Source organism: Tachypleus tridentatus, unplaced genomic scaffold (genome assembly GCF_004210375.1).
Source record: "Tachypleus tridentatus isolate NWPU-2018 unplaced genomic scaffold, ASM421037v1 Hic_cluster_2, whole genome shotgun sequence".
Classification (NCBI taxonomy): domain Eukaryota; kingdom Metazoa; phylum Arthropoda; class Merostomata; order Xiphosura; family Limulidae; genus Tachypleus; species Tachypleus tridentatus.
Window position 1 is genome coordinate 9,032,339 of NW_027467782.1, and position 27,854 is coordinate 9,060,192.

The 27,854-nt window shown below is 32.3% G+C and overlaps 1 protein-coding gene across 1 annotated transcript; it reads left to right on the forward strand.

The window, feature by feature from the left end:
- Positions 1-27,651, forward strand: LOC143243279 (serine/threonine-protein kinase atr-like). Its single transcript, XM_076487131.1, has 7 exons — positions 1-101; positions 2,955-3,150; positions 3,333-3,443; positions 12,383-12,463; positions 20,913-21,000; positions 23,055-23,154; positions 26,494-27,651. The coding sequence occupies exons 1-4, from the start codon at positions 1-3 to the stop codon at positions 12,398-12,400; spliced, it is 426 nt and encodes a 141-aa protein (XP_076343246.1). The 3' UTR covers positions 12,401-12,463; positions 20,913-21,000; positions 23,055-23,154; positions 26,494-27,651.
- The last annotated feature ends 203 nt before the right edge of the window (positions 27,652-27,854 follow it).

The window sequence follows — 27,854 nt, forward strand, 5'->3', positions numbered from 1 at the left end:
ATGTGGTTTGCCATTCAGCCTGAATGGGAAGAAGGTCACTTCCATTTAGCCAAGTATTATGACCGAGTTATGACTACATTAGAGAAATCAGAAAAGAAAAGGTGTGTGTGCCTAGGTTGTTTATTTCACAAAATATTTTATTGCTAAATTTCTTACACAGTATAAGTATATGTTTTTTTCACACTCAGAATTTTTCTTCATCGAACAAATTCATCATTATATCATATACATCTATGCTGAATGACTTTGCTTGACAATTTCAGGGTTATGTTGCATTTTACAAACACTGTTGAATTAACATCTTCTGATAAATTTTACTATTTTTTCCTTTAAATCTAATTTGTCTTTATATTTTTTATGTTTAACATTTTCTATACAAGCACCCTTTTCTGCACTTTGCAACCCTTTTACAGAATATCATGATAGTAGTATCAACATCTTCAAATAAAGATGGTCACAAATAAAGTTAATAAATCAAATGTTAAAAACATGTAATATTATGTCAGTTTGAGTTCTTAATTTTATACAGTATGAAAATTGTGATGTCTACTCCCTAAGTCTCTCTCTAATTAATTTACTATCCCTTCCAGGAATAAGGAACTGATGTAAATTACTTATTATAATATTGTTACTACTCAGGCAAAGCATAATTTTTGTAGTGATTAACCCCATCGAGGCAAATTTTCCTATGGATTGGAGGCAGAGGGCATGTTATCATGTTTGTAGAGTTATATTCAAAATATTATTGAACTACTATTTTATAAATTCATGTCAGTAAATTTGGCATAAAACTATACATTATTTAATTTCTTAATTTGAAAATAAATATCAAAATAAGATTGCTAAATATCAGTTTTTTTGTCATGTGATGTGTTTGGTCATATTACATTTTATAAAGCTCACAATACAACATCTCTAGTTTCTTATGAGTTACAAACTCAAATTATTAATATTGCAAGCTGGAATATAAAATAAGAACCTCTTATATTTTCTGTGTCCTGAGATATCATTCTGTTCAATGAATCCACCATAATTGCTCTGTCTCCTTTTCCATTTTTGAAACCATATTTTTACACATAACCCACTGCACTTCATGAGGTATACATAGCAAATCAAAAGCTCAGACTTCTCCTTCACATTCTTTTCTCAGCCTTTGCAAGGCTTAAGTACTAAAGAACCACCTTTTTTAAATATAGACAAAATGGAGATTGGATGTATTTTTAGACCAAATGCTGCTTAGTTGGTAGCCTTGATACATTGCAGTGAAATTCTATGGCATTTACATAATAATTTATATATTTTTTGTCATTTCAAAATGCATATATAAAATTTAAAAAGATTATTTTGTTTTATATTTTTCTCGTGCCAAATTTAACAATGTTTACAGTTTATGCCAAGCAAGTATAAACCTTAACATTTGTAGGTAGCAAAGATAATTATTTTCTATATTTGTTCACATAGTTTTCTGTTTTATGAATAATGACTGAAATTTAAAATTAATTTGAAAATAGTAATAATATACATACATACATAATGTAACTGAAATGTGATTATATTTTACAAAACACTAGGTGCACTATTTGTAAAAAACTAAGACAGTTGTACTTTTTAAAGACCACTGTTGGATATGCTAACATTAGCTGCTCATGTGTCCGCGTGATTGCAACTTTTGTGGCATTACTGTTATTCAGACACAGCTGAAAGCTCAATAAAAGATAATAAATGTAAATAGATGAATAATGTTAAATTTAAATTATGCTTTGTTCATTCTAAAATTACTGTAATATGTTAATAGGAAACTTCAAATGTTTATTTTAAGTACAGGATGTTCGGAAAGTCACTGCGCAGTTTTATAATCATGTACATGTTTTGACTGTTTTCTTTGGCTGTGATATGTAATTAAGCAATACAGGGTTTTATATATAAGTAGAAGACAAGGAAAATAAGGGATTAATGTCGAGAAAAATTACACCAGTGACAAGTTTATATAAACTATGTCAAGTGTGTGAGTGGTGAATAAACTTAGCTGAATATGTCTAATGTTACTGGGACCATTATCTCAGTTTAGTGAAAGTACATTTGCTTTGATGACTTCTGTTGTTTATTAACATGCCTTTCCTTTCCAGTTTTGGGTTTTGTTGGAAAACAGTTTTGTTTCCTAGTAAATAATAACAATTCTTCAGAAGGTATGCTCATGGGGTAGGTAATTTTATACACTAATGTCAGTTGCATGTTTGCCAAGTGACTTACTACTTATATGGCAAGATTATTCATTAGGCTTGTTTCAAAATAGCTTTAAGCTATTTAGGATAAACAAATTGTATTGTTATGTAACAATATGCAATCATTCTATAAGGAAAAGTATGATGTAGATTTATTGTCTAGTTATTTATGGTGTCTTCAGGTTGGTAAGCATTTGATACTAATTTAAAAGGTTTTAGAATTGTACAGATGAAGATTTGCAATTTTCAGATAAATAAAAGTATTTTTCATCTTAAGATTGAAATTACTTTTCACTCTTGGAAGTCAGCATTTTGACTTCATGTGTTCATGATGAAGTTTTCAGTAGAAATACTTAATTAAAAAGTCATTCTGTTAGATACAAAATAGTGGTAATATTTACTGATACTCTGCAAAACAGCATGAAGATATTCTTACATTATCAGAAGTTATAGTATGACTAATATAGTGGTTACCATGGTGGTTGCAAATGAGATGTATATGGAAAGAGTTGAAAACTAACATGGTTTCCACAATTTTATCCTTTGTAAAACTTTTTATAAACTCAGTTTGTTTTGTTTCAACTTTTAAGTTTGAGACTCATTACAAAAAATATTTTGGCGAATAAATACTATCTTTTATCTCTAGTAAACCCCCTCATCTTCTTTTTTGTGGAAAGTAAAGAGATAAGAATGTTATTACAATGGTATATTTATTTGATGTCAATATTTCAGTGAAGTTATTGTCCACATGGTTCAGTGCTATGGGCGCTCTCTACAGTATGGATGCAGACATCTTTTTCACTCTATGTCGAGGATGCTGTCACTTTGGTTCGACTTAGGCACACAAGTTGTAGAGCACCAGAAGAGTAAGAAACCTCCTCAGAATCTGGAACATTGGGAAAGGATGTTAAACGTTATGACAACCAAAGTAAATAAAATCTCTTCTGTTCTTACAATTCATTGTTGTTTTCTGTTTGGTAACAAAAAAGTATTATTATTTTATTATTATGTAGAATTACAGGTAAGACAGTAACCATACCTTAAGATTTAATTTCTAGTATACCAGTTTCTATGGATTGTATTTTATTCACAGTTTTAATAATTTTTCAGGTCATTACAAATTTTGTGGAAAAGCTTCCTCCATATCTATTTTATACAACATTTTCTCAGCTAATCTCTCGCATAGGCCACTCCCATCCTGGAATATCATTACAGCTTCAGGTATGTATAGAAATAGTAAGAAAGGAAGAAAATTGTATATATTTATTCCTAGAGTAGATTAATTTTTCATTCAGGTATATTTTAATCTTTATTATTTTGGCACAATTTATTAAGTAGATGATATGTTCATGGGTACTGAAGGTTAATCATACTTGATGAATTACATACGCTAATGGAGTGATGTGTTGCTACAGATATAAGTGTTAATGATATGTTTAACAGATTTATATATTGAAGTTCACAGTTCCACACTATTTAATAATACAGTGCTGTCGTATTATAAGACTTGTAGGTGGAGGAACATATCATAGGCCTTTCATTTCATGTAATGAAATTATTAAATGATATAGTGCCAAAAACAACATTAACATAAGGAAGGCAGTTTTCACTTTTCATCAGTGAAGTATAGAAATTTTGTGACTAAACAATTAGGACAACAACAGACTCAGAAACTACACCCTAAACCAATTGGAACAATGCTATCATCTGCAGAACAGGGATTTTGATTATCAAAAGAACCCCTAACAGATGATCACTGAAACAAATTTTATTGTACCACTAGCTAGATAATAAAGAAAGTTTGAGGTTGAACAAATCTCATTAGCCAAAAGTTTGCAAATTACCAACTAAATTTCAGAATCATATAATTTTTTTGAAAAAATGGGTAAATAAACTCGAGTCACACTAATTCCACCTGATCACATATGTATAAAGAGTTCATAAAAGTTTAGAAAGTTAATAAATTTCAAGCCAGAAGCCCTTATTCTGAAAAGTTCTTAAAAGTAAGGGAAAAAAATTGCCTTCCAGTATGGTACATTATACCCTCTCAAATGTTGCTCCCCATACAGAAATGTTTTTTTCATATGCAACACGTCTTGAGCATTTACATACCTTATAATCAACTGATTCAAATGCATCTCCCCTGTAAATCATCATGCAACATCCCTCTAGCAAACAAAAGTAGTGTGACACACACTCTAGACACATGTGACACTCCTATTGAATTTTGCCAAATTATCACTTCTCATTTGACAGTACTCATGTCAAGGTGTATTTTGTCATGCTTTTAAATTTGTCCAATTTTATGATTTTTTTAATATTATTCTCAAGAGACTAGGTTGTGGTTGGTAGTTCACTTACCAGTGGTATGATCCTCATCTTATCCCTCCCCCCCTTCCACCTGTGTTATCAAAAAAATAATAGATATGTAGTATCTAGCTACTTCCATTCTGTGTTTATTGGTATCTAATCTTACTAATGTGTTTACAAATTCAGAGGATATTTCTATGTTAATCAGCCATTGTATAAATAAACATCATTTCAGTTATAGTATAGTCAGTGAGGCACAGTATCACCAAAATGATATAAATCAAGAGGTGTGACCCAAATGTAAAGTGGGATTTTTTTCTTTGTCAAATTCAGAAAAGTACAAGGCTTTTGAATATTGGTTCTTATGGACTTAATATAGTCCAGAATGTTTACAAAATATGAGATAACTGAATAGAACTATAGCTTTGTCATGCTAGTACTAACTCATTAATAAATAGCCCAGCTATAAGAGAGAGGATGGTTTTACTTTTTTTTATTAAAGTTTGTGGTACATAGAAGTCTTGATAATAATCCTGTCTTGAAAGGACCATACAAATTTGGAATAGGAGACTTTTGTATAATATTTAGGTGTTAAAACAAAAACTGACTGAGTCCAAATGTAAATGGTTCAAAAAGTTGTTTGTTAACTCATAATTCTGGCTAAAGGTGATTCTGTAAGTCATTTCCAACTGTTCTGTAACCACTTCTAGTTTTGTATCAATCGACAGGCCTATGTCTGGTTTTTGGCAGATAAAATGATAAAATTTCTAATAGGTAGATTTGTAAAGTCTTGTATACTTTCTGCTGCTGACGTATGTATTAAGTTAGTGAATATAAATATAATTAGCAAAAGAAATCACTGCCAACCTTTCTAAGTAAACTAATATATTCAAACTGACCACTATAGCTGAGCAGTTAGTGGTATTTTAATCAATTAATTAATTAGTACATTGTTCTAGAAATAAAATCAAATGGTGGTGGGTGCTAACAAACAGTTGCCTTCTCTCTGATCAGCAGTTCAAAACAGTAGCACTGAGAAATTGCCATAACAGAGACAGGGCCAACAAGTTTGGTGGAAGTATGAATCAAACTCCAGATGTTTGAAATGTGAAAACTGAACAAGCTTGAAGTAAAATAAAAAGACGACAACTTATGAAGCAGTAACTACCCATATTACAAATAGTTTGTCCTGCAGATTTGTACTTAGCAGTAAACAAACAAATATAACATTAGTTTTCTCAGTTGGATGTTTGATATTATAAAAAATGGTAATAATTAAAGTTGTTTTGGATTTAATATTCAATTTCCCATAATTCAGCTCCACTGGTTTTAAAATAATATTCTTTTTTTTAGTTTGTTTGTTTTTATTTTTATCCATAAACAAAATAATAATTTGATCTAAGTAAGGGTTTTTCTTCTTCCTGATTTGTAAAACTTATTTGACAGAAAAAATGAATATTATTTACAATGAATATGCATTCTCATTCTTCCTGATTTTTTTAGTGAAGTGTACATCTTTTAGTCTCAAAACTATGGGATGTGGTCTTTTTTTATATGTTGCTTCTGGCTATTTTATTTCAATTTTCAGCAATAATCAGCCATCATGCTGATGTTCCACCTTCCCTTAAATCTTGCCCCCCAGTGGCTCAGCGGTATGTCTGTGGACTTACAACGCTAAAAACCATGTTTCGATACCCATGGTGGGCAGAGCACAGATAGCTCATTGAGTAGCTTTGTGCTTAATTCAAAACAACAACCTTAAATCTTTGTGCCAGCAGTGAAATGGACATGAGATACAAGAAATTAAATTTGAAATTCATATTGCAATCTAACTCTTTGCATTTATTGAATATGCTATAGAAAATATATTCATAATTTGGGTCCTTGTTGTACTCTAACAATTTGTTAATAACCCTTTCTGTACAAATTGTGAAAATTGCCACATGTAGCGTAAAATGATTTTTACCCACCTACCAATAAAATAATTAATTTTTATACACTTTGTTTTTATGAGTGTATTACTTATATAATATGTTCTTGAAAAATATGCGAGTATATTAGTATATAACTTTATTGAATTGTAATACTTACGTAAATGGAAGAATCCTATTTATTATGCCATATTTCAAAGTGTCTGTACTGCATTGACCTGGTTTTTCAGAGCATTCATTACAACACTTTCTTGTTTCCTTCCATTTTGGATATCACACTCTGCATCACTTTTTTGGATGCATATTTCAACCACCAGGCAAGGGTGGAATAGAAACTAAAGCATGGACAGTTTTTCCAGGCTATTGCTTGCAACCTGCATGAGGATTGCTAGCAACAAATTTCTTTTTAGTGGCAATTCCATCTGAATTATGCATTTCCACCAGTTGCTGTGTGACCATTACGACATACCTCTTGAAAGTAAATTTTTTTTTGCAGTATTTTTGTAAACATGAAAACTATTTAGCAGCATACATGTCAGCAAGTGTAGGTCTAGCTTCTTAAACCATGCGTGGGGTTTATGACTTGGCTCATAAAGCTTCAGCAACTGTTCTGCTTTATCAACTGCTCCCATGTTTTCATTAAACTTTTCTATATAGCATAGTTTTTTTGTAAAATTGTCTGGTCCCCCCCCAAAGTAAGTTTTATCCTTTTCAACAAAATTAGCTGAATATTTTGTGGTTATCACATATACTGCTCTTCTGTCTTCCCATTTTACTATCAGGCGTTGTCATTACGAACAAAAGCTGTGTCATGACTCTCCAGATGCTCATTAGCGAGCTCTTTTGGGATTTCTCTATTAGTGTGAATAGTAGTCATCCTCATTATATTTTGAGTTTTCAAAAAATGTGCCAATCAAGTACTTGTATACCAGTTGACTACAGTTACATGACACCCTTGTTCAAGAACAGATTCTAATAAATGGACAGTTATTTATTTTTCACTAGATGTAAGCTTATTTACTCCTTCAACATCAAGTAAAGAATATTGATTGTTGGGTATTCTCTGTAGTACGCCCTTAAGCTGTATTCACACCAATTGTTTTCACTGTTGCACATGACAAATAATTTGATGCCTTGTACATTTAGTTTTTATGAATTGGCAAAAGCCTAGTCATCCTTTCCATAGAACTAATGCTTCATCAATTAAAATATGTTCTCCTACATCCACATTTTTCATCAAAATTTTCTGAAAAGCTCACCAATAGCATCCAAGCTTGTATAAGTTACATTTTTTGACATCATTTATTTTAGTAAAGCATAAAAATTTTACAAATGACATGCACGTCTCTACTTGTTATGGCAGCCCAGAAAAAAATGAATACCTGTTTCATAGGGCATTCTTGCCCAATACTGGTTCATATTGTTATATTTACATATTCTAGTTTAAAAATGAAGAGTAAAAATTGTAAATATATCAATTTAAACGACATCTTTACACTGGATGCCATTTACAAACAGTGATAGTACGACCCAAGGAAACACGGATGGCAACGCCTTGAAGGGTGTGTAGAGTAGCATATGTCAGGCAACTATGATGTGACGTCTTTAAGTGACTGAACCTCTGACACTGGAAACATCGGAGAGGGTTTGGAATGTACGGCCATTCCCTGCAATTTAGATAACCTGCCTTGATGGTGACAGGTGCAGGTGGTTATGTAAATGTCAGAATGAGGATATTGTTCGGTATTGTAACTCCATCTTTGTGAGTGGAGATACGCCTCACTGCAGAAACTCGAGTAGAGAACCCAGCTAAAATCTCTGACTCGGGGATGTTCTTCAAATCCCTCTCAACAATAACTGTTGGATGTTTCCACTGATATGTCTCCAGATCAAAGCTTCTTTTCTGACTTTGGAGAGCTAGCAAGTCCCTACAGTCCCTTCTGAATAAAAAAGGAGGACATTTGCCCTCAAGGTTTCTCTGAAAGAGAATGTAGGATAATAAAATGAGGTACAACTGGTGGTACAGATGTTGAACATTGCTGATCAGAATCTTCAAGACGTGATTGTTTTCCTATTGACTGTTTTTTCACTATTTTATTTAAATGTTTGTTTGGAGGATCCATAAGAGAAAAGAAACATTTGGTGCCCTCTGATCCCACCCACCATAGAGCCCTATAAGGAGACGCACTACAATGTCAAGCAAAGACACTGCAGCAACGACAGGGTTTTGTGAGCACTACACCCAAACACCTGCATCAGACACAAAGTCCACAACACCTGTTAAGAACTTTCAACACTGGTACCTGGTTGACCATAGCCCAAGTGGACCAGCTGATTGATCCAAGGGGGGCCACCCCAAGGCTGCCTGTCTATAGGAATTCAAGGTCAAAATGGTGTGTTATGGTTGGACCCCCAACCAACAGGATCCTCTCCTCCCCTTCACGGTTCACACGGTAAACACGTGGGTGGATGTTTAGATCTCAGAAGAGGTAATCTGAAAGAACAGAACCTTCCCTGGGAGTTCCCTTCACCATGTACAGGAGTCCACACTGAGGGGTGAGAATAAGAAGTGCAGTAAAATTAAAATAAAGAAATAAAGTTGTTGTATGGAATAAAATACAGAATGTGAAATATCAATTTTTCAAATCAATTATATACGAGTGTGCGTGTATAACAAATATTTAAAGAAACACATTAGGGATGCTGCAAACACGAAAATTGTGACCATAGTGATGACTACCAGAGCACAAAACTTTAATGATACTGAGAATTATCACAGAGAATATTAGGTAGGAAAGTAAATAACGTTTTTTGCAAAAGTTGTCATTCGGTTTGAGGAAAAGAACTTGCAAATTTATGCCTTTTCCCAATGTCAATATTTTAATATTTGAAGCAATCCAAAGTTGACTATGTGAGAAATGGCTCAACAGCTCCATGTAACAATCATTACCTACATCTACGAAATTGGAAAAGTTTCAAAACTTGGACACTAGGTTTCGGATAATTAACATGTTGAGAGAGTCACTATTTGTTAATCTTTGACAACAAGAAATGCTCATGAACCAATTCTGGAAAGAATTGTTAGTGGCAACGAAGTGTTTTGTTTTTTTTTGTTATGAGCATACTCAACGTAAGAGACAATTGTTGAATCTCTGTTACACACCTGTACCAACACCGAAGAATGGCTGATATCCAAAAAAAAAGTTTTGCCTTGTGTTTGGTGAGATCTGGGAAGTGCAGTTTATCACAAAATTTTGATCCAAATCACAGCTGAAAGATATTGTCATCAGTTGGAGTGCTAACACCAAGCACTGGTAAGGAAAAGAACTGCATTAATCAATATAGAAGACTAATGTTTTTCACGACTTAAGATTGTGTTTTGAATCCTACACACTTCATAAATGACCCTAGAAAAACTTCAGGCCTTAAAATGGGAAGTTGTGCCTCATCGATCCTATTCACTAGATACTGCTCCATCTGATTATCATGTTTTAAGATCCTCACAGCATTACTAAGATGAAGAAAGGTTTGTAAAACGAGGAACTCAAAACTGACTTAAGATTGTTTTTTGAATCCAAATTCAAGGAATTTTGTTCACGTGGAATCCATAACTTACTTAAAATATGGAATAATGGCATATAAAATGAAGTCAAATACAGTGGTATCTTCTTGAATGACTCCATTCCTGAACTATTTGGTTTTCAAACATATTGTTTGAGAAAAAATGTCTTGGTTGTCGAACATAAACTCGGTTCCCGAACAAAGTTGTTTAGCCTGAACCCTGAAATAGCCCGACTGATGAGCTGAACGACCCTTCGACCATTTTCGCCCATGCCAAGTTTGCCCAAAACATTTTGCTCACACATGTCGCTCAGTCCACACCCCACTAAAATCTGTTGTGAACGTTTTTTTTTTTTTTAAATATTCTGATTAAATAAGTCATCATGAAGTCAAAGAAGGATAATGAAAGCGGCAAACCAAAAAGAAACGTTGTAAGAGCCACAATAAAGGAGAAAAAAGATCTTGTAACGAAGTAAGAGAGTGGTGTTCGCTTGTCTGACCTTGCTGCACAGTTTGGAATGGCAAAGTCTACAGTCTGCACCATACTGAAAAATAAAGGAGGTGATGTTGCAAAAGGAGTGACAGTGCTTACGAAACAAAGATCACAAACAATGGAAGAGGTGTAAAAAGTGTTGTTGATTTGGGCAAACAAAAACAGTTAACTGGTGATAGCATTTTTGAGACCATCATTTGTGAGAAAGCAAAGCAGTTTTATGCTGACCTCCTGAAAAATACTTCTGGAACGAGTGCTGATCCAAGTGATGTCTTTAAGGCTAGTAGGAGTGTTTTGAAAAATATTGGAAGAGAAGTGACATATATAGCTTCGTGAGACATGGGGAGGGTGCTCATTCTAACAAAGATGCTGCTGATAAATTTGTCAGGGAATTTAAGGACTATGTAGAAGCTGAGGGTTTTATTCCCGAACAAGTGTTCAACTGTGATGAGACAGGCCTTTTTGTAAGAAAATGCCAAAGACAACCCACGTCACCAAGGAGGAGAAGTCACTGCTAGGGCACAAGCCAATGAAGGACAGGCTAACTCTATTGTCATGTAATAATGCAAGTGGGGTCTTAAAACTTAAGCCTTTGCTTGTTTACCATTCTGAGAACCCAGTTGTTTTTTTTAAAAAATAATTTTCTGAAAAGAAAATTAAATGTCATGTGGAGGGCTAATAGTAAAGTATGACACAGAGTTAACCCTCAGAGAGTTCTGGAAAAATCACTTTAATAATCTCCATTGCTTGAGGATCATAGACAAAGCCTGGAAGGAAGTGTCTTTGAGGACCATGAACTCAACCTGGAAGAAATTGCAACCAGATTCAGTAGCAGATAGAGATTTTGAAGACTTTGAGTCTGAGCCTATTGTCGAGGATATTGTCTCACTAGGCAAGTGTATGGGCTTGAATGTGAGTGGTGATGATGTGTAGGAGTTGGTGGAAGACCACAACACTGAGCTCACCATGGAAGAACTCCAAGACCTTCAGAAGGAGCAGCAACAGAAGGCAACACTGAGGAAGTGTCTTCAGATGAGGAGGAGGGAAGGGAGGGTGTTCCTAGTTCATTAATCAAGGAAAGTGTGGAAAATAGGGAGAGTTGCAAAGTTTTGTGGAAAAATTTCACCCTGACAAAGCTGTAGCAAACTGCAGCATAAACCTTTTCAATGACAATGCCATGTCTTACTTCTGAAACATTTTAAAATGCAGGCAGAAACAAATCTTATTAGACAAGTTTTAGTGAGAAATAGGTCCAGTGAGTCTCAAGCGTGTTGTAGTGGTGCAAAGAGAGAGAAAAGAAAAAACCCAGAAGGAAAGTCACCTGACGTTTTATGGAAGGTGACTCCTTCCAATAATCTTATAACCTTTCATAAGATCACTTCTTACTCTTCTTTACTCAGCATTTCCCTGCATGCAACCTAAAATCTTGTTTTCCTTATGATTAACTAACATATATTGTCTAGAAGACCTTAGGAACACTAACAATTATGCCTCAATCTTACTTACTTGATTTTTACAATGTCTTAAATGCAATATGAGGTCCAGAAATTTATTAACTTCACCTTATTTTAGTTCTTTTATCCTCTGTTCTCTTACACTCCTAGGTATGTTTTAGTATTGTATATAGAATCCAGGTTAACTGGGTTACAACTAAAATATTCCTGGTTGACCAAGTATGATAATGACTGAAAATGTCTGATGACCATTGCTGTCAGTGAACAAAGGTAATGAGGTGACCTTATTCACTGGACAAAGAATGTAAGTTGAAATTCTTGATATGAGCCTACTTTCTTTGTTCACACTTTTACTAAATGATCAAGAAGAAAGATGCACTACTTTGAAGAGCTAAATATTTAGCATTACAGATATCAATCTTGAAGTAAAGAGGACTGGAAGGTTAAACACCAACCATCTTGTAGAAGAGGAATATTGTATTGTTTGAAATGGTAAGTGAGCTGCATCAGCTATTCCAATTTATCAATACAATAATGAATTTTAGTAGTCTGTTCTCTTTATTATACTTTTAAAATTAAACAATAAGTTATTCTCTTGTAAACACTCTCAAACTTCTATATTTTGTTTTTTTCTTTACTTCATTTTTTTACCTAGTGTTTTCATTACATCATTACAATATGTTACTGATTTCCATGTTTGTTTGTTTTTTATCTTTATCATTTAATACTGAAACTTATGTTAGTGAACTTTCTATTTGTCTTTCCTACAAGAAAACATCTCTTAAATAGCAATTTCTATAACTTTTAAGAAATAAAATTCATCCAATGTTTTAGGTAAAAATAAAATATCTTCTATTTCTAAACTATTTGGTTCAGAGACATCTCAAGAAATATTTCTAAAACAGAGGGTTAAAGTCAGAAGCAATGAATTTGCCATTACAGGCAAGTGCTTACAATCAGACTCGATCATTTATAATATGTAAGACTCATTTAAGTCATATTGTAGATTTGCAGCTATATATACTACATAATAGTAAATGTTGGTCTGTTCTTTTACATTCTTAACCCTGCATTAGAATTTCACCCTGTATAAAACAGCTGCTCAAATAGGTACAGTAATCTGAAATTACACAAAGTCCATTATTTCAATGGCATTTACTGTATATGTTTACTAAGAACAATACATCTCTTTGGTAACCTGCTGCTGATATTACCAGCAAGTGGCAACAAGTTAATCCCAATCACATTATGTCAGGGCTTACAGAATGTTATCAAGACTGCATAGATTTCTTTGAAGACCTGACTGACAATTGCCATATTTTATATCCAAGAAGCTGCTGTGGTAGTGACATTTTCCATTATTAAGCTACAAGGTAGGTATCTGAGGTTTTAAATAAAGCTGCTGATAAACCTAGCAATTTTATTAGAACTCATAATCAAGTGTTCTTCATAAACCCAATATAGGAGAACTAAAATTAATTTAGTACATCACTTCTTAGCTTGCAGCCTGAGCAAATATAATTATTGTCAGAAAACAACAAAATTATAAACCCTGTCATTTTGAAAATCCTTCAAAGGTAATGAGCACATTGTTTTTTTGTAACTTACAAGAGGGTAAAAATTGTAGATAATGGAAAAGTAATTAAAAGTTTTAATGACATTATAAAATCTAAAAAATTATCAAATGTTTATACCCTAGTATTTTAGTAGTATTAAAAAGGATAAACAAATTCTTGCTTTTATGACCTTGATGTTATGCACATAAAAAACTTTTACAGGGGCATAAAACTGTCAGTGTTGAGTTCCTTTAGATTTTTTTATGAGTAAAATTTCTGAAGACAGTGATTGTATAGACTTATGAAAAGTTAACAAATGTTTGAAAACGTCTTGATATTACTATTTTTGACTACAATTTTCATGATAACAAAACACTGCATTTACATCTCAAAAGGTCCAAAATCAAATTCTATGACTACATGATGCACTAAACTCATACCTCACTGAATAACAAAATATACAACATGATTACTCCCGTTATGTTTTACCAGATAAGGAAGATCATCAACACCTAAAGGCTATAATTACCTTTCTTCAGGAAATGAAATTCACAACATAATCACCAAATCAATGTAGTTAAACCCCACTATGTAATAAAGCATGTATCAAAACTACTCAAAAAACATAGCTGATTATAACCAGAAAAAAATACATACCAGCACTGTTTGTACACTAAGTCCTGTCTAATCAGATAAAACATTGTACAGTGGCCAGCTGTGGTTTTGTGCAGAGAAAACCCATACAATGGCTCTCTGTGGAGAGCATATGTCAGCTTCCACTTGATAAATCTACTACTGCTGCTACATAGCACATGAACACATTAGCAAATATTTTATATGTATGGAATTTTTCCATTGTCTTGTGACTCCTAAAAATAACCCTCAAAGCTGATAATGAAAACATAAGGATATGAGCTACCTCAGATATAATTTTTTTCACCTTTAAGAGATTGTAGATTGACCAAATGTTATTATTTTACCTGAATAATAAATATAAAAAGGTTCAGTCATAAAAGTGACATATTCTGATAAAATATAATAACTTTTAAATAGTTGTGTGAAACAAAATGAAGAAAAATTGCAAATATACTTTGAGAATGTAATGTAACAAGCTAGAAACATAAAATCCCTCTGAATGCATTAATTAATATAAAAACTACATGTACTTTGGACTTCAAAGGTTTATTATATGCATTAATGATCTGATGATTTCATTCATAAATAATTTCAACCAGATAATATTCTGTACACATTAGACAGAATGTGTTTGTTCTGTTATAGCAAAGCAGCATCAGGCCATCTACTGTGTCCACCAAGGGGAATCAAAGCCCTGATTTTAGCAATGTAAATTCAAAGACTTACCTCTGTCCTACTAGGGAACAGACAATGAACACTTGTATAACAGTTGTTATGGAGTGAATACCTTTTCTAAGTTAGCATTCACAAACTTCATATCATAAAACTGTTGTTATAACAAACTACTTGCATCAATTGTATTCCAACCACTACTGTAGTTGTTGTATGCCAGTGAACCTTATAAGCTGTTAAATGCAATGGTAGCCCACATCAAGATCTTATATCAAGGTTAAAATAGCCTTCTTATTTACAAATTATAAATTCTCTAAAAAAAAGATTCCTAATTCTTTTAGCTTGTTTCACCACAGTCAAATACATTAGACTACTGAAGGTTTTTCAATGTGTGTAAATATTCATACTTAAATAATTTTAAACCTTTACACCACCATTATTTTCCAATGGGATTCCAAACATATTTATACATGGTGTCTTTGTTGTTAAAATTTGCAATAATTTTATCAAGATACAAATAATAGTTGATACTATGGAATAAGAACCAGAATCTCATTTGATTAAGTAAGTGGTTCAAAAGTTGTATGAAGTTCAAAGTTAGAAAATTGAAAACAGATGTTTAATTTCAAAGAGAATGGCTGATATTTACCTGTAAGTATTTTGCAGTAAAACAATATTTCATGGTTAAGAAGGCTCCAATACATACAAAGATACATTAACAAATCCACCATCATATCATATTATTTACAGTTGGTGGCCGGGATGGCCAGGTGGGTTAAAGCATGCGACTTGTTATCTGAGGGTCTTGGAAGAGCAACGACTTAACACTACCTATTGCCAACCCTAGGTTAGTCTTTTACCAATCATGTTGACCTTTTAGCCATGGAGGCGTTATAATGTGACGGTCTATCCAACTGTACGTTGGTAAAAGAGTAGCTCAAGAGTTGGCATTGGGTGGTGATGACTAGCAACCTTCCCTCTAGTCTTAAATTAGGGACAACTAGCGCAGGTAGCCCTCGAGTAGCTTTATGCAATTGAAATTCAAAAACAAAACACCGAATCCGGTCACACCAAACACGTTCGCCCACCCAGCCATGGGGCTTTATAATGTTACAGTCAATCACACTATTCATTGGTAAAGGAGTAACAGTCTCCATATAAGGCAAACACCGAGGTGGATATTCAGGTCTCAGAGGAAATAACATAAATATAGAACCTTCCAGGAGTACAAGAGAAGCAAAATAACAAAATAATGTACTTTTAAGTCTATCCACCTAACAAAACATATTTTATTGTGCTACTTTTCGTAATGTTTCTGATACAAAGAAACGAAGACAACATGTAGTATTCAGTATTCATTTTCCTTTATTGAGTCATTTGTACTTCGTGGATTATTTCTGAATTCGAAGTTTCTCACTCCACCTTATCACCAGACAGAAGAAATATTTTCTAATACCTGTAATTACTTTGAGAGTCCCGTCACATTAAACATGCTCGCCCTTTTAACCGTGGGAAGGTTATAATGTGACGATCAATCCCATTATTCGTTGGTAAAATATTAGCCCAAAAGTTGGCGCTGGGTGGTGATGACTAGCTGCCTTCCCTCTAGTCTTAAACTGCTAAATTAGGAATGTCTAGCGCAGATAGCCCTCAAGCAGTTTTGCACGAAATTCAAAACAAACAAACAAATATATACATATATAAAGTATAATCAGTACATGTGTATTTTTATCAAATCAACACTGAAATGGTGAAAATGTTTTTATATTAAATTTGTATAAAATACGCAAATATTTGAGATTTAAGTAATAATCTTTTATTGTGAAAATTATATGTATTTTATCCAAAACGTCACAAGCATAAGCAAAATAAGTAACTGAACAGTTTAAGAACTTTTTCATCTTCATTAATATCAGACTCTATGGCTTCCTATTAATGGCCAGTGATCCCAAAAGAATGTATATATATATGTGTGTGTGTGTGTGAAATTGAATGCTTTGAATGAACATCCTTAATGAGTTGTGTTATATGCCACAACAGCAGTTTCTTTGGTACTACATTGTCAATCAAAGACTATAGCTTTAAGAACTAATATTTTATTCTTAATCTGCTAAATGTATTATTTCTATTGCTAATATTCTTAAGGTTACGTTTTAGGACTTAATTGACACCTAATGAAATACAATTTAGATTTTAGAAAGGTGCTCATACTGATGTCCAAGCCTCAAATGGTACAGCGGTTTGTTTGCAGGCTCACACCACTAAAACCCGGTTTCGAAGCCCATGGTAGGCAGAGCACAGATAGCCCATTGTGCAGCTTTGTGCTTAATTCTGAACAAACAAACAAACTGATGTCCAACGAATTTTCACTGAATTTGAAAAGTTTATTACAAAACTATACTGCTTTGAAAATGTAAGTCTTTCTATTCGAAATTTTGAGTAACTTACAAGTTATTGTATCACAAAACATTATGAACTCAAATAATAAATGAGCCATTTATCCCAATCTCATATACACTTTGAAGTACTTTAATTTATAGTTTGTAATTGCAATAATAAACTCACAACTACCGCTACTACCAGCTTTGATCAACATCCCACGTAGAATTTTAGCTTTACACATTTCGTGGGCATGAGAGCCAGTTTTAGTACTAATGCAATATTAAACATTACAGATTAAAATCACATTAATTACTTACCTTAGGATCTGGAGACAACTATTGTGATATCATCCAAGTCCTATTTGTCACCTTTTAACCTCATAATACTGCTAGAATTACAAAATATTCCATTCTGCTAACAATGACAAGAATATAAGCATACGACGCTTTTAATATTCTTAATATGACGAGAATTTTTTGCAGATTCGCTTGGCACTTTTTGGAATTGTTGAAGTCGTTCGATAACACATGTAGCTTACTACACAGGTCACTGACAATTTGCAAGCAAAATATTGCATTTAATACGTTGGGGTTAAAAGATATGATTCAGTAAAATGTTTATAGATTTATTTATGTGAAGTGATGCCCCAAGGAAAACCAAACGAATCAGGAAAGAAAATTTACAAGAAGAAAAAAAAAAAGTGAAACATATTTAAATTTTATTGTCGTGTACAAGGACATTGTAAATATTAACCAGTGCAATATTTGTACTTGTAAAATGTACTGTAACTTGAATTTACTGTAGCTGCTAAGCCTAATGCTAGTCTGTGAGGGTTAATACGAAAACGAGTTAGTTAACCACATAATTAATAATTGTTCATTCTCATTACAAGTAGTGTCTGCCGAATTATGTAAGTAGAGTTGGACAACATTTTAAAATGAAATTACTAGTATATAACTTATAAGTAGGGACTACATAAATTGTAAATTTACAATTTTAGACTGTAAAGGCAATGGTGAAAACGTGCTTTGAATTGTGGCTCTATTGTAATCAGAAAAGGTATTTCTAGTGGTTGAGTGAGTCCTACAGGTTATTATTGTTTTATTCTTACTGTCACTTGTACACGTGAAGCAACTAGTAAAGCTTCAAGAGCACTTAACAGGGCAAGTACTTCTCTTTATAACTTAATTGTATTAATGACTCTTTATGTGCAAGTTTTAAACTATGAAAACTAGTTTTATAATATTAAATAGTTTTCATTAAAACAAATTCAGATACAAGACCAAAACAGCATGGGTAGATAATTGCACTTTGCAGTCACTTTGGATCTTTAGTTAATTGGTTGATACCTTTACCAAAACCTGATTGGCCAAAATACAGATAACTGTTGCACACTTTGTGAAAATTTGATCTACAGCTGGCCACAAAACAGATGTCAACATGCTACAACATTCAGTGATTAAGTGTGCTGATCCTGTATTGATAAAGTAACATTGATACAGGAAAAGAAGAAAGTGACTTGTAAGTTCAAAGTGACAGTGTAGATGTAATGGTTCAGACTTAGAGGTCAAAATTGCATAAAAAACTGGTGTGAAAGAACTGCAAGGTAATTTAAAAGTATGAAGAAAGAGAAAATGAAGGACTGATTCATCTATTCCACTGGAGAGTGATGAAGAGGAAATGTCTAGCAGAACTTCTGAGGATCCCATGGAGTTTGTGACACTGAATGAATGATGCAGAGAATCCAAGAATTGAAGTGTAAAAGCAAGACGTTGTGGTATTTCAACATGACACAGGAGCAATGCCGATTCAATTTGGTATTGAATCCACAACAACATTAAACTTTCCAAATCAAGAAGCGTCTTTGTACTACGTTACTTCCAAGAGATCCAGATGATCTTATGAACATGACTGGAAATACAATTAAATCTGATGATACAAAACTATTCTCATATGCCAACAATATGAAACAAGTTTTGCCAGAAAAGTTATACTTGCACTGATATGCTAGTCAATGATGTTTAAAGATAGATTGAAGAACAAACTTTTGAAATAGCTAGATGAGAATTATCCCACTGATGTGAAGGTCATGGCCTTTGTACCTACTCTGAAAACAAAAAGCAAGAATGAGAACAAATAGTCAACAACATAACATACACATCTTCCAAGTTTACTACTGTGTACTTTGGGAGTCAAAACTTGCAATAGCATTACTAAATCTGCATATTTTTTCATAAAGCTTTGTAGGAGATTTTTGTTCAACCTGAAAACTCTAAAAGTGAGTTTTAGTTCATTCTAGAATGATGTTATTTATTAAGGATAGCCAATCAGCACAAATCCTGGGTGTCTGGCCTGTGGAAACAGTGTTAAAAATTTGCAAACAGTCTAAAAAAAAGTTGATTTATTTATATCAACCATTTGTAATTTTAATGTATATGAACAGAAACTAAAATAAATGGTTATCTGTGTTGATGGTGGCACTATTTTTCTCTCACTTTGACTATCTGAATTAGATTTACATTGCTTAGCTGTAGGCCAGACCATAAAATAACTTGTTGCAAAATTCATGGTTAAATTTCAAAATTTCTTAATCAGAATGAGAATTGATACATGAGTTAGTTTCATGCAAAGTAATCAATTAATTTTATGAAAATAATCAACTTGTGTGTCCAATTATTACCATCTTCAATATTCAGTAATCAAAAATTAATCTTTTAGAGGCAGTTCACATTTTGCACAGAAAGCTGTCTTCTTTATGTCTGCCTTAGAAATTTCCATGCTACTTGTGAAGTTCTGCTGATTGTGTGAGTGACTAATCTCCTCACACAGGTCATGTAGTAATGATGGATTATAGTCATGTTGACTAATTGTTTTTCAAATTACATTGTGATGCTTCTTGTTTGGTGATATTGTTTTGTCTGGTGCACATGAGATGGTGTGTCAGGTAAAGATGAGACTGTTTCTTGTTTCTGTTTTTTATAGTATTCTTTGGCTAGTGTATCAAATCTGTTTTGAAATAACCAAATACTTTGTTGAGGTCAGAAAATGACTGATTTGGGGTATATTCAGTGGTGATGCACACCAACACACACACACACATCCTAAATAGATCAGATGTATTTAAGTTGGGTCTGATAAAGGCAAATTCTGGGTGTTATTTATCTTATTTTACTGCTTTAATATCATGCTGAAAAGGTGTGGTCAGTTCTTATAAACTTCATGAGAAGACAGTGCATTAGCATTCAAAATATTAGTCAAACAAGGTATCCAAGGCTACCTTAACTTTTACCAGTGTTTGAAACTGCAGAATTTTCTGTTGACCTTTTAACATGTCTTTAACACTTTGTAATTTCATAATTATCATCAACATTGTCTGTAGGAAAGTATGAAGAAAAACAGTATGAAAGGCTGTGTAAAATAATACTTCCATATAGTTATCTTACAAGTACCACATTAATGTCAAATTTATAAAGTGTAATTTTCATCTTAACAGCTGTCACATTTTCTTTATTTTAATGAACATTTATTACATAATATGTTTTGAATATTTTAAAACTCTAATTATCTTTGTAATGCATAATTTGTTTACTTAATCAGTGAAATAGTATGCCATATTTATTAAAGTTATTGATACAAAGGTTCAAACAAATTGTTGGTAATATAAGAGTAATCACACTCTACTCACATTGCCTTAGGTAGATCAACAAGTAGGAAGAAAAAAGAAGGAAATTGAGGACCTGAACTTGACATTAAAATCTGTAACAACACAGAAAGATGAGAAAGGTAAAATACTACTCTTTATATTAAGAAATAGGTTTTTTTCTGTCACCTTTCCTTGCTTGTGGAGAATGAAGTTAATGTTAGATAACACTGCACAACAAAGTTTTTGCATCTTGAACACTGTTGGGTGTTCCTTATAGATTTTTGGCTGCTGATAATGAAAATCACATCCACATTTGCCCATTACGTACAGTTTCATTGAAATCTTCAGTTTTGCTACAATGGGAAAACAATATCAGGGCAACTGGAATTTGTCAATGCTTGCTGACTACTGTTGGACACTGCAACGTGATGCACCGGACATTGAATACAAACAAAAATCAGGAGCAAAACACTTTTAATTATGTTGAACTTAATAGCATATTAGAAACATAAACGCAATTAAATAAGTTATTGCCAGTAAACTGTTAGCTGTCTATTTCTCAAAGTTTCTACTGATGAAGCAAAACCAAAACTATATTTGTGCATACCCACCAGATACCTGTCACAATCAGCAAAACCTTTTCAGGAAGCAAAAAATTTTAAAAAAATTGTTGTGCAGTATAATTTTTGTATGGAGTGTAAAGGTTTATTATTTTAATTTTACCTAATACAAATGCCATATGAGACTAGCTTTCTCATAAGTTATTTCTATGTAATTCAATAGAGAGTGTGATTAAGAAATTCTGAAATTTGTTTATTCCTATTGTTGTATGACTTTCCAGTAACATAACAGGTTATATCTCAGGACAACTGGTTATACCAAAATAAAACTGAAAACAATGTTTTGACCTTCTTAGGTCATCTTCAGATTAACAAAGGAGGGATTGCAACAGTTGTTCTGAAATACATTTTACTTCAAGTTAGTTTCTTGTCATCATGAAATACTTGATATATTGTTAATCACTTAACCTCCCCTACATGTTGATATGGCATGTTTTTCTAAACATATAAATACAAAAATTTTGATTTTTTTTTTTTTTCCAGTGTTGCTTTTGCTTGTTTTGGCTGTCTAAGTTGGTGATAAAGGATTTTAAGATATTATTTTTAGAAATAGCAAATAACATAAGTTGAATCTTTCAAACTGAGTTATTCAAGAAAAAGTTAAAATACTTTCCAGAATTACTGTGGTTTTATACCTTATGTATTATATAGAAACTGAAATACATCATGATGTATTCTACCATATTAATATTGCTCCTGATATGTTGTCTTAAATGTGTTTAAAGATGGAACCTCTTTGCTTTCTACTTTTAGAGATACATTTCCCTGACATAAGTGAGGATTTTTTCAGCATTAGTCATATATAAAAGAATTTCTAAAGTTTGGAACATCAGGTTTACAATTTCACCCATTTAAAGTTCTAAATATTTATTTTTAATTACTTGTTTAAGGTCTGGCACTAAAATTGTACTAATGTATAACTTGTAATTATAAATATTTATTCTTTATCAGTGAGAGTTAAATATTTTCTTAAGGAGTGGTTGGAAAGAAATACAGTTTTATTCCATATGAGATCTGTAGTTATAACACTTAGAGAGACATAAATCAGGTAGATCATTGTGACTAACCAACAATAATTGGCTTTATAAGTACAATGAAATTATTTACATAGCTACACCTCATTCAAAACAAAAAGCATAAGCTATTATATTACTGTAACTTCATTGAATGTTATTTTTATACATTTTAAAAATGCATGTTGGTACATTTTATCTGTTTTTATAACTTTAAAAATTAAAACAACTTATGTAACAAGTGTGTGGTGCAAGTATTGTGAACATATTAACTGAAAGCATGAATTCTTATACTGTACATAGCTATCTTTAATATTAAATTAGTTTTCATAATTTTTGTGTGTTTTTCAATAGTTAGGTCACTGATATTCTTAGGGTGAATAAAAAACAAGTGTTCAAAGTCTGCTTTATGTAAATCACACACCACATCATTGAAGTGTTTTATCTTGTTACTCTCAACATGGCTACAGTTCAGTTATATTCATCTCTTGCAGAAAGGTGATATAACTATTTTAATTTCAGGAACTTATCCTAAATCTGTACTGTATGTTTTTTTATAAGTAAGGACAGTGTAAGAAAGGTGAGAAATGCAAGTTTTCCCACGATGATGTTGAAAATAAGAGTGAAAAGAAGAGTATTTATGTAGACTTGAGAGATGAAGGTAATGTAGTTTATTTTTTTATCTATGCATCTATTATCTGTTAAAACGTGAAGTGTAAAGGTTTTTAAATCAACTGTATGGTTTTCTGTGTTTGCATTATTAGTGTTAGACTACTAAAGCATTTTAAGAGTTTAAATGGAATTCTTCAGTTGTACCTTTTATAAAATTAATGTAGATAAATCTAATTCTGTTAAGGGTATCTTTCATTTCAAATATAAAATGTTTAAATTATATATTTTTTGGTCAAGATGAATTTTATCTAATAAATAATTTGGATTTCAATCAATTATTGCATACTGCACTTGATAGACCAGAATAAACATATGATATCATAGAAGAATATTCCTGCAGCTTTCAAATAGTCAAAAATATTTTCAGAAGTAAAACCACAACAACAAAAGAAACAAAATTCCTGTCTTTGGTATTTTTCCTCTTTTCCCTGAGCCTTACATTGAGATTTGTTCACATTTATGAGAGCTCTGGGTATCTAATATGTTGATAAACCAAATTACTGCTGCAGTAATATGTGATCAGTGTATTGACTATAGAAATTCCCATTACAGCTGAACATGCTACTGGTAAGATTTCCCAGGAATTTAGTTCAAAGTTATCTACGGACTTTAATTCTCAGGAAATTAGATTCATGGGTTTAGCCAGTGATTTCTTCTTCTTTTCAGTAAAACAATGTTTCTAAGTAAGAATGTAATCAATAAGAAGACATTTGGACTCTCTGTTTTTCTTTGTTTTTAACACTTTTTATTTTAGTCTGTCACACTCCACACCATTTCAAGAGTTTTAATTTTCCACTACTTTTCATGCTTCCAAGTTGTTTGCTTTGGGAGAGAATTGCTCTTCTCATACTTTTGTTTCTATTGATACCAGTACTACCAGGGGACCGGTACATGTTGATAAACTTTACCATACCTCAAATCTGGTTGATATACCTGTGGTAGTTGTGACTCAGATGTCATTTGTGTAGCTTTACTCTTATTTACACATGGGAGAATTGAGTATTTCATGTCATTAATGTATGGATTTTGGTAAGTTAGATATTTATATGTCCTTTATCACCTAAGTTATTTTAAATGAATTGTAAATGAGATGTTGATTATTAATTGTGTTATAACTAGATACATTTAATCACTTTGCAAGTACATTAATCTTACATACTTTGTGGTCTCAACAGATTTCATGGCTTTGTTAGTTCATTATTAGTAATTTAACTAGGTATGTTTAGCCTAGATTGTTTGTAAGTTGCAATTATTACTACTAGTAACATATAATTATTTTATTTTTCAAAATTGTTAATCATGTGCTAAACCATTTTCCCTTCATAATCCACAATTTAAAATTCTTCCCCACAGTGTCCACTTCATTGCCCTAAATCATGTTTTCCATTTCAGGACTTTCCTGTTTGTTTGGACAAACCTCAGTTCTTTTTTTCACTCTATGATAATTTGTGCTCTTCTCTCTATGAATAACTAGATAATGTTTGCTTCTACTCATTCACAGTCCATAGACCACACTCCACTGATTCTACAAGATACAATAGAGGGAGGATTCCTCATGATAGTGGGGAAATACATTCTTATCTCCTCTCAACAACCCATTCATTTGGGTAGTTTTTGCTTTACAATTGTATCACTATTATTTAAAGTTGTATAAGTGTGAGCCCAAGTGGTCCAGTCATTTATATTTTTAGTATTTAATAACTGTATTCTTCAGTTATGTATGAGAGAATCCATAGGGATCCATAGGGGTAAACATTATGCACATTTTTCAGAAAATAATAATAATATTGTTTAATATTATATTTGAATAGACATGAATTTAAGGTAGAGATCAAGGGAGTTGAAACCCCATCCCTTCTAGCTGTTTTTTTTTTAAAGTAATACCTGTATCATTTAACGTTTTTTATCTGTGGGGTCTTAACTCCTCCCTCCATTTAATTAGGAAAACAGTCAATAGTATTGAAAATAAATATGAGGTTTCAATATCTGTTTGATTGGTCTATTAATTACCTTTATTATTATTTATTTGAATTTAGTTTATTTTGAATCTGTAACAGTCAGGTGTAGATTCAGCCATTAACTTATGAATACAATTATATGAACATCAATTGAATGTTTCCCTGGTAAATTATCAGGCCTTGGTTTTTTTTTTCAGAAATTAACAGTGTGCATGCATTCTAGACTTTATGGAGATTTGTTTTTAATAAAGTTAGCATTATTTTTCTGAATTTATAATACACAGTGGAGGGATTTAGACATTTTCATTGTTGGTTGGTTAGCTTGGCATTTCATGGTGCAAAGCAACTAGGCTGTCTGCACCAGACATTTTGGTAATGAAGTTAGAAAAAAATTACCTTTTTATCTAAATGGTAATAAAAAAACTTTATTTTAACCAAAATTTTGAAAAACATTTATGGTTGTTATTTTTTACATCATTTGTGGTCCTTATATTTATGACACCTGTAGCTCTTGTAACATATGCCTACTTTAAAATCTGTTTTTCATTGTTTGAAAGTTATAATGTCACAAATGTTTTAGTACTGTTGATATCCAAAATAAGTAAAAATGCAAGTGACAAAAAAGAATTGAAAACAGACTGATGTTTGCACACACTAAAATGTGAATAGAGGTGTAGACATGGTTTTCCTTTCAAAATATAATAATTTATTTCAATTAAAGTTTAAAATGTTTGTCTGTTTTTGTATTCTAATTGATCACATTAGTAGAAATACAGATATAGATTTTAAGTTGTTCATTACAACCTATATGAACTAATAATAATAGACTTTCTAATTAATTTTATCACTTAATTACTTGTAACACATAGGTATAAATAATAAAAACAATGAATGTGATGTACACTTATTAATTAAACTACTAGAAGTCTAATTAGACCCCCTCTTCATAAAAGAAATAGAGAAACTATTCTTGCTTTGATAACAGTTGTTGAGAAAGTTTAAATATGCTTGGATATAGCATAGACTATCATGTGTTGATAAAGTTAAAATATAGGTTGTTTTTATAGCTTTTAAAGTTTCCTTTCTGTTCCCTTTGCTGTGAATTCTGAATGTATTTGTGTATAAAATTATATATATTTTAAAGCTATAGTTTTAGTTTTATTCAAAGAGAAAATATATGATAACTTTGCATAAGGTAAGCTTATACAGTTTAAAGATGGGTTGAACTGATAACAAATCTTATTAAAAGTTTAACATGATAATGAATGTATAGTGTTTGGAAAAGGTTTTGTCATCATCAGGTTTAATAATATACCTATACACTGAAATGTATGACTCATGGCTCCTATAATTAGAGTCTTTCTATATAGGGAATTGCAGACACCCACAGCACTGTATCTGCTGTGTCATTCCTCTGGACTCCCAACATGTATTCCATTCCCTTTTCTTCTTGTGGAGTAGAGGAGTCCTTTCCACTTCTTCAGTGTAGACCAAGGAAGATTCCTCCCGAGTAGTTTTGTACAATAAACTAAAATTTAATTTGTAGATTATGTGTACCCACTCAACAACAAGAGGGCTAGCATTGTTATTCTTACTGTGATACTGAACAATGATTACACTGTAATATAACAATCAGGATCCAAGGCACTTTCCCTGAACATTTTTGCTCAGGTTGACTGCACTTGTTGCTCACAAAATTCTTTTGAAAGGTGTTTCCACAGGATATTTTCTGCCCAGATGGACTGCACTTGACATAATCTGTCTTAACCCAAGACACTTTTTCTGCATGTTTTTATACCAGTACTTGACCAGATCATATTTATACCAAAGGTGCTACCTCCTGGGTGTTACCAGGGGAGACCACTCTTGTTCATCAAATAGTTCTCATGCAAAGCACTTCCACTTAAAGATGTTTGCCTGGATGGACTTCACTTGGCATAATTCAACATATCTTATGGTGCTTTCCATGGATGTCTTTCCCTGTAGACCTCACTTGGCCACAGTATTGTATATCTGAGGTGATTCTCTGGGCATACTACACTTGTTGATCAAATAGTTCTCATGCATGTTGCTTCCACTGGATGTTTTTTGCCTGGATGGACTGCACTTGGCATTATCTAACATATCCTAAAATGCTTTCTCTAGATATTTTTCCTGGTGGATTACTCTTTACCATAATATTTTATCTCGAAGACAATTCCCCTGGATGTTTTCTGTCCGAGCATACTGCACTTGTTGATCTTGCAAACTCATGTAAAGTTCTTCCATTGGATGTTTTTACCCAGATGTACTTCATTTGGCATTATTTGTTGTATTCCAAGACACTTCCCCTGGATGTTTTCTGCCTAGGCAGACTGTACTTGGTCTGTTAATGTACCCTTTTTATAAGTTTGTGTGGATTAAATATCAATACATCTGTTTTCACTTTTTGTTTGCTTTTGTTTATATCCTTCTGTGAATTTGTAGAAAGTTATTAAATATCTTTTTGTATTTAATAAATACAACTATACATTTACAAAAATTAAAAACACTATTTGATATGTGCAAATCAATGAATTAAACTCACACTGCTTCATTTTTCTCACCATTTATTTTACAATAATGAATATTTATAACAAGATATTGAATGAAAAATATACATTTCACAATGAAATTCATAAAGATAGAAAAAGTATTGCTTTCTAAAATCACATTTACTTCTGTTATATCTTGTTTTACTTAAAACATTTTA

Bases quoted from the DNA above. Each gene is read 5' to 3' on its own strand.
- LOC143243279 (XM_076487131.1), top strand. From the start codon at position 1: ATGTGGTTTGCCATTCAGCCTGAATGGGAAGAAGGTCACTTCCATTTA. The intron at 102-2,954 runs GTGTGTGTGCCT...TCAATATTTCAG, and splicing joins GAGAAATCAGAAAAGAAAAG to TGAAGTTATTGTCCACATGG. The intron at 3,151-3,332 runs GTAAATAAAATC...ATAATTTTTCAG, and splicing joins TAAACGTTATGACAACCAAA to GTCATTACAAATTTTGTGGA.